Raw genomic sequence first — 12,325 nt, 5'->3', positions numbered from 1 at the left:
AAGGTACCTGCTCACCATGACAACTGGCCACTCTAAACTGATGAGGTTGTTGTGTGAAAGGGAAGCCTTTCAGCCATTCGACACAGCAGCGTCTCCTGTGAATCCAGTCAGCACTAATGGCAATAGCAGAGGGGGGGGGGGAATGCTTTTTTTTTTGTAACGAGAACCAAGGGAATACATCTCATTATTCTTAAAAGAATCACATGCAGCACATGTGACTTACTGACAGATCAGAGGCACCACCTTGTGGCTGCTTCCTATCAATGCAGAGCCATCTTTAGTTCGAACATGACATGCCAGGGAATTTAATCTCATCTCACTGTATGTGTAAGCACAGTCAGGGGTTATGCTGCTACAGCCTTACTTGGTCTGGTAGAACGACCAGTAGCTTACAGTGGCTAATGTTAGCAAACTTTCGGTAATCTAGTGCATGTCATTGAGTCAGTTTGTGACTTTTTGAATTGTTATACTTGTGCTGCTGTTGCATTAGATTTGCATTTTAGCGAAATGTTTATCGTTTAGCATTGGTGTCACTGGTCAGTGGTTGCTGTGGCCTCAGTGGCTTTTTCATAAGTATTAAAGTTAAGATTTCCTTTAAAAAAACTGTTTTAGATTACTTGCTCTGCTGTGGTCGTTCAGTGCTTCAGAAAATGTGTTTCTTGTTCCCAGAATCTTCTTTGGTGTAAAAACTTAAGAAGCCATAGGCAGTGTTGACTGTTTTTGCGTTTACCTTTCTGTCAAAAAACTTTCTTTTTTGTTACTTTGATTTCGTGAATCACAACCGTATTGAAGACCAGGGTCAAAGTTATTGAAAAAGAACCTTTATTGTTTTCTCATCGTCTGTCCGTTTCCCATAAAAGTGCATCATCACTGATCTCACAGTAAGCAAAACTCACATAGTAAAACAAGGACAGAAGAGAGTGAGAGAGAGAGAGAAAGACACAAGTCAACCACCCTATACACTTAGTCAGGTACATTCATCTTGGACAGCAAAGTGGTGAGCATGGCCAGAGAGGGAGGGAGAGAGAGAGCGAGAGAAGAGGGAGGAGGGGGGAGCAGTTTGTGTACGGTCCGGGGGGGAAAGGTCAAATGTATAAAACTGGTGTGGAGAGTTGAAGAGAGAGAGAGTGAGAGGGAAGAGAAGAAGATCGGAGTATGTCTTGGCTCAAGTTGTTCCTTTAGAGTAGTGAAGTAAGACGTTGGTCAGTTCTTCTTCTAGCACTTGACCATGGCGGCGAACTCTGCAGGAAGAAGAAATAAAGAGAGAATTGTCAGTGTTGCTTCAAGACCTTTGGAGCTCTTCACATATATCTAGAACTGGTTCTAATTCCGGAGAAAGCTCTTCTTTTTTTTTCTCACCGTCCATTCCGATCATGCCGTCGCCATCAGAGTCACCGGCCGTGAGGAAGGCCTTGGTCTCAGCTTCGGTCAGAGCTCTGGCAGAGGCAGAGAAGTTCTGCAGGAAGAGCCTGGAGAGGACGAGCAGAGGGAAATGCTGAGTATTGCAGTACATATGCCATTAGACCAGAAATAGCCCGGTATTTATGTCTTCTGCCAGATCAGGAATTGATTGGTTTCAGATTTTTGTAGCGGTCATATTTCAGAAAATATCCAAAGTTGTTTTCTCGCTGTATTCTTCTTATTGTATTTAGTGCTGTATAATTTAAGATTTCACCATGAAATTCATTTAATTTGCTTCCAAAATGTCACGCTGGCTGTCTGTTCTGTTATCTGGCATGAAGGTAAAAGTCGAAAAAGAGATGGTGCCTACTTGAGCTCATCCTCCTCAATGAAGCCACTCTTGTCCTGGTCAACGACTTTGAAGGCATTCTTGATGTCATCGGCGCTCTTGGCGGACAGGCCGACCTTAGCGAAGAACTCCTTGTGCTTGAAAGAGCCGGCAGCTGTGAGGAGGCAGATAAGGGATTACATCAGACATTGCAGATGTATGGAACAGGAACTGAAGTGTGCTTTGCAGCTGCACCGGCCCTTTCGTTTCCAAGGTCTGGCAGCTGGTTGCTATGCCGCTGCTCTGACTCTCACTCAGCATTTGAGCTGAATTTGCAGCGGCGTTTTGTTTTCTTACAGTAGCTTCACTGATGAATTGGAATAAAGGCTTTGTGCTAAGACAAGCAGAAATTGCATTCGAGTCACATTCTGCATGCTCACTGTACTATTGATCCAGCCCCATGATGGGTTTCAGAGGACATGTGATGATAAGTGTCTCGTTGTATCATCTTGCAATGTGATTCTGTATGAACAAGTGAATTCTGCAGCAGGACATTCAGCTACAAGTGAGTAAGACATCACAGGTCTGATAAAGTGTGCATCTAGGCTCTCCTAAACTGCACTGCTGCATGCTGTGTCATGTTCGTGATGGGGTTTACCGTGGCAGGCTGCAAGGGCTGCAGTGATGTCAGCCGCGTTGAGGGATGCCGCTAATGCCATTTTGTTGTTTGTTTTTTTTCACTGAGGGAGGAGAGCAGAGGACAAGTCATCAGATCATCAGTTCAGCTGTAGCAAATCAGACAGGATTAAGCAGTTTTACTTTGAATCTGTAAAGCATGTTAAGTTCCCTCACTGCACTTTAGGCCAGGATTCAGCATTCAGAGTTAAGGAGCTACAGTAATCTTCATTATATCATGCAATATATTTTACAGTTCCTCTCTGTGAGTATTCCTCTCTGGCAGCCCCAAAAGACAAGGCACAAATGATCAGAAAAGGTAGTCCAATTTTCCCAAAACCAAGCCCTCCAAGGCAAAAGATCAAATATCCTTTGCAGCTGTGGTTGGTTGCCAAATAGCTTTTTCCCCCCATTTGGGTCCATAGTTAGTCCAAAGCCCAACTCTGAGCCTCTGATGTTCAGAATCTGGCCCTGTGCGGCCCTTTCCTCGATTTGTATCCCGTTGCATGAAGTCGAAGCCCTGAAACACTCTCTGAGTCAGGCAGTAGATTTGCCGAAAGGCCGGCAGCTCCTCAGTGCAACTCACCTCTCCAAAAGCTAGAGTGGATTCTCTCAGGTTGATGCGCTCACTGCAGTGAACTACTCCGCCGCTCTCGCAAGCTTATATACCTTCACCCGGCCGAAATATGATGCATAGGCTGTGTAATAGACACTGTGTGCAAAGCAGTCGAAGCAGTCGGTCAAAAAATGTGTCCAGTAGACAGAGCTGTTCTATTTATATGCACATAAATGAAGATGCTTAAATGGTAGGCTGTGTGGGCCTATGCAAAAGTGCTTGATATTGCATAGGGCTAATAATATACGCTGCTGATTTGGGTGAAACATACTCTGTGGCCGTGTAGTTTTGATCTGTTAAACTGTGCAGAGCACCACGGAGTGAAGAAGGAGGAAAACTCTTATGTTGTTGATTCAAATTTGTCGGGCATGTCAAGCAGGTTTGTGTCGAGTGAGTTACTGCAGCTACTTAGTGTGTCAGGCAGGTGTGTTTAATGATGACGTTGTTGTTATGAACCTCTCAGACTGTGCCATAATACCAGCACGTATCCAACACTTTTCTCACGAGCAACGGAAAGGTTTTCATTCAACTTTTCAATGTGACTTTTAGAATACATTTTTATTATGACGGATGGCATGTTTATGAAATACATTGTGTGTAAGCCCCTTTTAAATGTCACTTTACATCTTAATTTTGCAAAATAAATCATTTATAAAACAACTTGAAATTGTTTCCGATGATGTAGCCTATAGCAAAGCACAAGCCACCCTATAGTTTCACACCACAGTCACCTATCAGGCTTAATCACCTACATGAGCCTCTGAACTGTTCAGTTTTGGTGAAAACGAGCCGTGTTGGCATGCGTAAGATGCCTGCAACGACTTTGCTGGCATGCCAAGTGTCAGAAAAGTCTGGTTGTTGTGATTGATTATCACAGGCGATGGTTATGTGGTGACCGAGTCTCAAAAGCATTTAGCATTTTATAGACTTTGTACGCTTTGTTTTCTGCAAAGATCGCAAGAGGAATGTATCCAATAACATTTTTCTGTTCTTGCGTTTGCAGTGGAGCGTTTGTCGACACGAGACTTAATTAAAAGCTGCAGAAAGTGAGTTCAGCTGTTTAGTCTTCCTCCTTAATTGCATTTGTATAAATGTTACACCAGTCTTCATCAGAGAGTGTAATTGGGGGGCCAAAGAGGGGGAGGGGTATGATTAGACAAGTCAAGTGATCCACTTTAATGCTTTAATTCAACAGCACATATCATCAGAATCTACTGAACATGCAGCTGAGGCCCGTCTGCCAGGTTTTATTTTTGGAGCTCTTACACCCATTCAGGCCATTTCTCCTTATGGCGATGAAACTATTTGCGATACCACTTTAGGAAACACCAAAAGCTGATATCATCGGTGTCGTCATCATCGCAACACTTCGGTGTTAAACCGCCGTGTGGTTGCGTGATGACACAGAGTTCTCACACAGCATCAGACAATGAAATGAATGAACTAGCACATGGGGGTCTTTCCATGCCCATATTTGGCTTCATGACAGGTGCAGGCTGTCATGTGCCCATCATACCCATCAGGTGGCAGTGTTGAGATGATCCTGAGACTAAAGCTAATGTTGAATTATCAGCAGATTTGAATTGCCTGTCCAAATCACAATCAAACCTACATTATATATTATTTATACAGGCAACCTATGGGTAGCTTATCTATTTTAACTCCAGATTTACTTCCACAAAGTCTGATATCTTTAAGTACGTTGATTAATGTCACTTCCTCCACTTCAGTAGCTTCAGGTGTGTGCTTTTTCAGCCGCCAGAGTAAAAGCACTGTCTGTTGTTTTCAGCTCAAATCTTCTTAAAAGCTCAGTAAAACTCGTCTTTGGCCTTTAACGTTGGCTGTGGTCAAGTGAGGTCTCTCACCTCAAACGACTCGGCCATAGATACTGGAACTATTTCTGCCCATCTTCAATATCAGGTTTAAATTACAAATATCTCACAGCGGGGATGAAACCCATCAAGTAAGGTTATGGGTGTCTGCAAGACAGCAAAGGACCACCCCCTGCTTATTCTAAACTTCATGTTTGAAATCAGCATTTGAAAAAAAAGTAAAAGATTTGAAACGCTGAACCTTAACTTCACCCACCTACATTTTTGAGAAACCGACAACCACATGATCGGACTATCGCGCTCAGTAGCTCGAAGCTGCAGCAGACACTTATTTTGCCCTTCTGTGTAATCAAATGACTTGCCGTAATGCAGTATTTCACATTGATGTATTGCTACTCTTACTTCCGTAAATACTTCTTCGTTAAAATAAATTAGCTATAAATGAATCATTTTGACAGTCAAATCTCAGAGCAGAGACATTATAGGCTGAGCTTGTTAAAAATCACATTCAGTCAGCAGAAGCAAAGTCTGAATTTATTTGTTTGTGGTGATGAACATCAAAGTCATCTTTCAATCGTCTTTAAGAACTATTTCAAAGAAAACAGTTGACGTGTTGAGTTCATGTTGTCGAAGTGCAAACATATAATTCGTACCAAATGACCCCATCTAAGTGGGCAAATTGAGGTTGCCAGAATGACAAACACTTCATTTGCACAGTGGAAAGCGGCTCATGCCGTTAATTGGAGAAAGCAAAGCCTCCCAGCCCCCCTTGGACAGGCTGGACCTCTACGAGTGCTCAATATAACATCATAACACGAGGTACATGAGAGGATTCTGCGCATGTCTGCGGGAGAGAAGAAACACACTGCAACGTCTCACAGAGAAAAGTACATTTATTTCACTTATTTTCTGGTAAGGGGGGAGACACACAGCAGAGTCGCAAGATTTCATGTTTTTAATTACTTTATTCCATTCACGTATCACTCTGAACACATAAAATCTCTGGATGAGTCATTTACTGCAGCTAGTTAACATTACAAAAAGAGGTCCGCCCTGAGATTGTCATACAACAAAACACATGGCTCACGCATGTTTTATGAAGACTTGACCAGCGCAGAAAACTCTGAAAAAGAAGACAGACAGAAGACATTTTTTTTTATTTGCTCTTTCACATTCACCAGGCAATCGTCATCTATTCATTCCATTCAAGCCCAACGACGACAAACACCTAACAGACTGAAGTGTGCAGCTCTGGCAGTGACACTTTGTATGAGGTCATTGTTGGAGCTGCACTCAAGCTGCCTAGCAACACAGTCGAAAACACCATAGGGATAAAGGACAACAGGATGTTCAGTTTTGTTTTTTACTGTTGTGCTGATTGATTCTGCTCTTTTCTTATATTTATTTCAAATGGCTTATGCTTGGGCTTGTATTTATCAAAGTGCTCAAAGTCAAAAATCAGTAAAAAGACAAAAGTAAAAGACTTTATTTTTACTCCTGCCGATAAATTTAAGATAAAAAGAAATGTCTTTCACATCTTGCAGAACAGAAACTACACACCTTCTGAGATATGTTTTGGAGTGTTTTTGCTGATGATGAATACACAACATGTATAATTCACAATGAGACACAACATTTCCTGTAGTATCTGTTTTTCGCTGATGAAGTGATGGTGCTGGTTTTCTTTTTGTTTCTATTTCTCTATTATTTCTTCAATTGTTTTTTTCATATTATTATTATTATTCACAATTTAATTTTCCCTTGTTTTATTTCATTCAACTTTATTTCCAGACACATGAGCCCATATAACCGTATGTTTTTGCTGCATAACATACCGCAGATTAAAATGTAAAGATAACGAACAATATGGTAGATGCAGGCGGAATCCTTGTATCTGATTGGCTATTTTTGCTCTCAGCATAAATATGAAAAATCATGTGATCACTCAGATTGCTCTCAAAGGTTGCTCCTACACTTTATTGTAAGTAGTAATAAGCTTGATAAATGTGTGGTATTCTTCACTCTCAGCTTGAACTCATGGGATTCTCTGAGTTGGTAAGAAATGCAGTGCTCCTCTTCCTCATGCCGTCTACAGTTAAGTGCTCAGACCTTCTTACCTTCCCAGCCTATCTTCCCGTCTCCGTCGGCGTCTGCCTCCAGCAGGAAGCCTCTGGTCTCAGCTACAGTCAGGTGCCTCGCTCCTTTGGAAAAGTTCTGCAGGAACAGTCTGATGAACAGGGATGAAAAGAAGACACCAAACACAAGGGAACAGAATGTTATGAGACATTAAATGTGCTTAATTTGCGGAAAACTATACCAACCGCCTGGTGAGATACATCAGCTCTACTTGTGAATTATAGATGCGAAAGAATATATATTTCATGCGTATAAAACTCAACTGTAACTCATCCTGTTCTATGAAGCCGCTTTTGTCCTGGTCCAAAATCGTAAAGACCTTCTCAATCTCTGTCGGAGTTTTCTTGGATAAACCCACTGTGTTGAAAAACTCCTTCGTGCTAAAGGAATCCTTCGCTGAAAGTCAAATCACAGGCGAATTAGATCCAAGCAGTTCAAATGATGATCTTACTTTGAGGTCAGTGAACTGCAGAATCAAAGGCCTTACGTCCCGCGACAAAGAGCAAGACACAGGACATGCTCATTTTAATCTCCACAAGCACCTCCTCACCTTTACAAGCGTTAATAGCCGACGTGATGTCCGAGGCTGCGAGATAGTCGGTGATAGCCATGCTGGTGGAGACTCTGTTGTGGTGGATGTGGCAGCCTGGTGCAATATGTGACCACTGGCGAGCAGAAAGAAACTACTGGCTACAATGACTAGGTTTTCACCCCCACGCCCCCCACCCCACACCCAGTGTCAGAAACCACCAGTGTCCTTCTGTCCACTGTCATCTGCAGCTGACCACTTCAGCAAACGGTGTGTGCGTGAGTGTGTGTGTGTGTGTGTGTGTGTGTGTGTGTGTGTGTGTGTGTGAAAGGGAGGCTGAAAGACGGAGAATCTTGTCACTGCACAACTGTGGTTTTCAAGAGAGGTTTCTCCAGGGGTCAGAGGTCAATGTGGTTTTAAGCCCACCTGAACAAACCCCCAGACGGGTAACATCTGTCTGTACAGTCAGTGAGGTTATATTTGGTGCATCTGGGGGGGGGGAACCTGGCCTGCTTGTGGACATCCCTGGCAGCGTTTCCACAGGCTGTAAACATCCTGTTATTATGGCCTCTGCCACTTTCAGGCTGCGCTCAATGGAGCTGCCTCCACTCACCGTCACCTTCTTCCCACATGCTACATTTAGCACGTGAGCTCTCAAACGAGCGGGAGTTCATCTAAAAAGATGCTAAACATGCTACAGACATATATCGTGACAGTCACACTCACACACTGTGGGTTCATTTGGGTAAAATAATATTCATGTGAATAACTGTTAACTATGTACATTATTATTACATAACTTGTATCTAGGTTCAAACGTACTTAATCAGGTTACACCATCAACAAATGAAGTAAAGACTGTGAATCAGACACAACTAGAGAATATTTATAGCACCGTCCAATCGAAAGCAGTCACAAGCTGCAGCATACCTCCCAGAAATGACTAAAAACTGTGTGTTTCAGAGTTTGTATCATTCATTTATTTAGATATATCATATTTTAGATGAAAACATTTTAATTACTGGTTTAATAAAGAGATTTTTTTTTCAAGTATGAACTTTTCTATTCAATTTGAAGTTATTATCTTACTATTGGGGAGGTTTAAATGAAATTAAAACCTAAAATGACCTCATGGTGACCGCATATTGTTGAGTCATGTTGCTGTGGGGCAGAGACATATTTCTTTTATATTTTTCATTTTAACATTGAAACTGCAAACAAAAGACAGCAAACACAAGTGGTTCAGGTACATTTTTTGATTTGCAACAACGATGGAGTCTCTGGAAAACCACCTGCTGAGGAATTCCCACACTTGCGGGTGGTTTGGCAGTTTGCAACTATTAAATACAGGAAATGGAGGGCGGTTGATTGGCAAAGTTATCGACTTTTGTTCTGGCAAAACACACCCCCTCCTCCCCGTATCTTTCCTCACCACATTTGACCCCTTTTGTGCAACTGAAATGCACTCGTTGTGATTTTGTGTCGACCTTTCCTGCTTGCTAATGCCACTAGGATTTGAAAAGCAGTGTTTTCCTAAATTTGAATCCCACATATGTCTTTACAGCTCCCATGTGTGAGGGGGCTGCCGGAGCGCTGCAGCTGCTGCGTCAAACCGGCCGTAACAGGCAGCCCCGGTGGCTCAAGGCCTTGTTAGAGTGACGTGAGCCCGGTTTCCTCAGGATGGACTACAGTGAGGCCTGCAGCAACCAGAGGGGCAGAGGAAGAACAAAAACATCCTCTGCTCCCCCTCACGTACCTGCCCCCCCTCAGCCTTGTCCCTTTCCACGCTCCAATACTTGTTTTCAGGAAGACCAGGCTTCCTGTGTGATGGAGCGTTGGATGAGAGGAGGAAGGGGGGGGATGGGACAGAGAGGAAAAGACAAGACACAGAGAGAGATGGATAGAGATGAGGGTGACGGTCCCGTGCACGTAGTGATTTGGTTTGTTGCATTGGCTGTAAGGAGTGTGAGAACCACAGACCACAGTAAAAATCTTTTGCGTTGATAGACAACTTTTACTTTCTTGTGTCTTGCACTTGAAGAGAGGTCTTGTCTTTTGCGAGCAAAGCGGACAGGAAGCAATCTAACGCGCTTCTGTGCTTAATTTGAGGGAAAATAAATCCATTTAGTGTGCATATCGAAATCACGCAGGACCTGGAATCTTGTACTTTTACATGCCTGACATACAAACTGTCCTGTTTTATTCCATTTGCGTTGGGAAATAGTGAGCAATGGGACAATCCGCACACGGAAACCAGCAGAGGTAAGTATTACAAGAACAGATGGTAGGTCGCATTTTACACAAATGAAAGAGCTAGACAGGATTGAATACATTCTTGTTTTGCACTGAATTGGTTTGTAGAAGTCTGCCTATCTATAGAAACAACGCATTGAGTGAGCTGGTAGACATTCAGTGGGTTGCCTAAGGACACTTTGACAGGATGTATCATGTATGAATGCACACATATTGACATAGGGATTTATTATGTGAAATTTGGCTGGTTTTACCCCTATAGCAACAGTCAACATTTTATCGTAAATTAACAAGTAATCTATTATTATATCATGCATCGTTTTCATGAGCACTTTGAATATTTCTCAGTGAACCTTTTTATTTGATTATGTCGTTGTGGTTGTTGATGTATAGCCTGACAGGTTCAGTGACCTGTTCATAACCTTCACATATCTTTGCATTGTGGGAAAAAAAAAATCCATTTTAATGAGACATTCACGAGAGAACGCATGATGTTTCCCTTGATGGTCACAGTGACCTTTAACCTTCTCTGTGTGCAGAAATTCAACAAATAAGATATTTAAAACAACAAATTTCAAACGTCACTCTGTGTTTAATGCCTTCAGCAGAAACAATTCATCTTGTAAGCCACCTTAATTCAGATGGATGATAATGTCATCAGGTTAGACATAATATCCTGCTGCATGCTGATAAATCTCGAAGTCCCCGCGCAACGTCTGAAGCGTTCGACTTCTCCGACAGGGAGACTTGCTCATCCATACACGCATCCCCAAGGAAAGTGGTTGCTCCTCCGTTTTCCTGGGCTCAGTTACGGCCTCTTCTATTTCTATCTACAGCTGTGTTGTGGGCATGCCAGTTACACTCTTGAATTCAGCCAAGACGCCCCCTCCAACACACATTCTAAGCTCCACCCTCGCTAACAGTTTATTTTCTCTCCTCTGTGTCGGCCTCAATCTTTCAATCTGTGTTGCTGTTGTCTGTGGCATTCAATGTGTCAGTGTCTGTATGCTTGTAACTCTCCTCACTGCTCTGTTTTGACATGAATCAATCAAGACGGGACGTGTGAGAGTTTTGCTCTGCATTTATTTTGAGTACGTATACTGTACTGTACATCGGCCCATGCATGTATCATGTGCATGTTGTTGCGTTTCAGTTCACGTCTTCTCCAGTATTTGGCTTTAATTCATTTACCATTAAAATCTAAATGTAAATCTAAAGTGGTCTTTACTTAATATGTAAAAATAACTCAAGTACTGTACAATCTTTTGTGCTAAACTGCAAGTAAAAGTAAAAGAGTAGCTTTTTGAGGATGAATTTGATTGACAGTTACTTGTGGACACCATGAAAAGGCCAATGGCAACGAAGCACTTAACCATTTTAATAATCCAACAAGTCCCCATCCAATCCAGATATGATCTGAAGCTTTCTCAGCCTTGAGGTAAATGAGGTCCAATGCAAGTTTGATTCTCCTCCTGTGTCTGAGAACAACATTCCATTAATATATAAAAGAAGAAGAAAAAAAACAGTTCGACATCCCATAAAAATCTTTGAGAATTTGAGGAATGCACTTTTTTGTGTCCTTGTCGGAGTTAACGATGAAGTGATCGAATCCAATCTCATATCTGTATGCTGATTATAGAGATACAGCTAGCAACCAGCTAGCTTAGCTTAGCTTAGCACAAAGACTGCTAGCTTGGCTTTCTAACCAAACTGTAAAAACAACAACAATTTCATGGCCAGGAGCAGTAACTTCCTGGTTGTCTGGTAACTGGTACTGGCCCATAAATAGTCTTGTAGCATACATAACACCCACGCCAGCTGTTTCCCTCTGTTTCCAGAATTAATGCGAAGCTACATTATCCAGCTAGTAGCTTCACATTTAGCGTGAGATCAGTATGAATCCTGCCAATAAGAATATTTTCCCTAACTGTCAAAGCTTTCCGTTTAAGAAGAAAAGACCTGCTTGTATGTTGCCGAGCTGGTGGGAGGAAACAAGGATCTGGGTTTGTCCTGGTCTATCACAGGCTGGAGGGAAGATGATCCTCCTCTGCCTGGTAGATTAACTGCAAATATGAAATGCACAGAAGTGCAGCCATTTCTTACGTCTGCGTCCGGGCTGCTCTATTTGTTATCTGTTTGAGCTGTAGCTAAGGGACAATCCTGACTCATTACATTTTTTGACTTAAATGTGGTCGCTGCTGCGCAACTGGATCGGGGCCCGATGAATACCAGCCAGCTTCGAATGCAAGCGATAGGATCTGTGTGCTGGGACAAGACAGGGTAAGAGGTTTGATGGCTTTATGAGGGGGGAGATAGGGACTCCCTCGGGCGTTTCTGTGGAGAGGAGTGGAGGTTGAGCTCTCAGCAAAGACAGTGGTGTGACAGTGGTGTCCTCTTTATAGGTGTGCTGGACACATGGATGTACGGGACACAGAAGCTATGACCTCCCCTGAAATCTATTCCCTCTGAACAACTTTTTCTCCATACGACAGGGGACTACGAGCCCAAATAAGTCTCCATTTAAAAGTAAGGGTTTGACATGAAAAAGAAAGCCT

At 42.6% G+C, this 12,325-nt stretch overlaps 2 protein-coding genes across 2 annotated transcripts; both read right to left on the bottom strand.

Annotated features, from left to right (window-relative positions):
• Window positions 1-804: 804 nt before the first annotated feature.
• On the bottom strand, window positions 805-3,068 carry LOC306794876 (parvalbumin beta-like). The gene is made up of 5 exons (XM_079293111.1): window positions 2,991-3,068; window positions 2,388-2,469; window positions 1,772-1,904; window positions 1,360-1,469; window positions 805-1,241 (listed from the first exon to the last, which is right to left on the bottom strand). The coding sequence occupies exons 2-5, from the start codon at window positions 2,446-2,448 to the stop codon at window positions 1,216-1,218; spliced, it is 330 nt and encodes a 109-aa protein (XP_079149237.1). The 5' UTR covers window positions 2,449-2,469; window positions 2,991-3,068; the 3' UTR covers window positions 805-1,215.
• A 2,786-nt stretch (window positions 3,069-5,854) lies between these two features.
• Window positions 5,855-7,599, bottom strand: LOC306795497 (parvalbumin, thymic-like; the record flags this gene model as incomplete). The annotated part of the gene is made up of 4 exons (XM_079294031.1): window positions 5,855-5,975; window positions 6,970-7,079; window positions 7,252-7,384; window positions 7,539-7,599. The coding sequence occupies 4 exons, from the start codon at window positions 7,597-7,599 to the stop codon at window positions 5,947-5,949; spliced, it is 333 nt and encodes a 110-aa protein (XP_079150157.1). The 3' UTR covers window positions 5,855-5,946.
• Between the last annotated feature and the right edge of the window lie 4,726 nt (window positions 7,600-12,325).

The sequence above is a fragment of the Melanostigma gelatinosum genome (genome assembly GCF_949748355.1).
Source record: "Melanostigma gelatinosum genome assembly, chromosome: 21".
In the NCBI taxonomy this organism is placed as follows: domain Eukaryota; kingdom Metazoa; phylum Chordata; class Actinopteri; order Perciformes; family Zoarcidae; genus Melanostigma; species Melanostigma gelatinosum.
The sequence above is the reverse complement of the archived record's forward strand: the minus strand, read 5'-3'. Positions and strand labels throughout refer to the sequence as shown.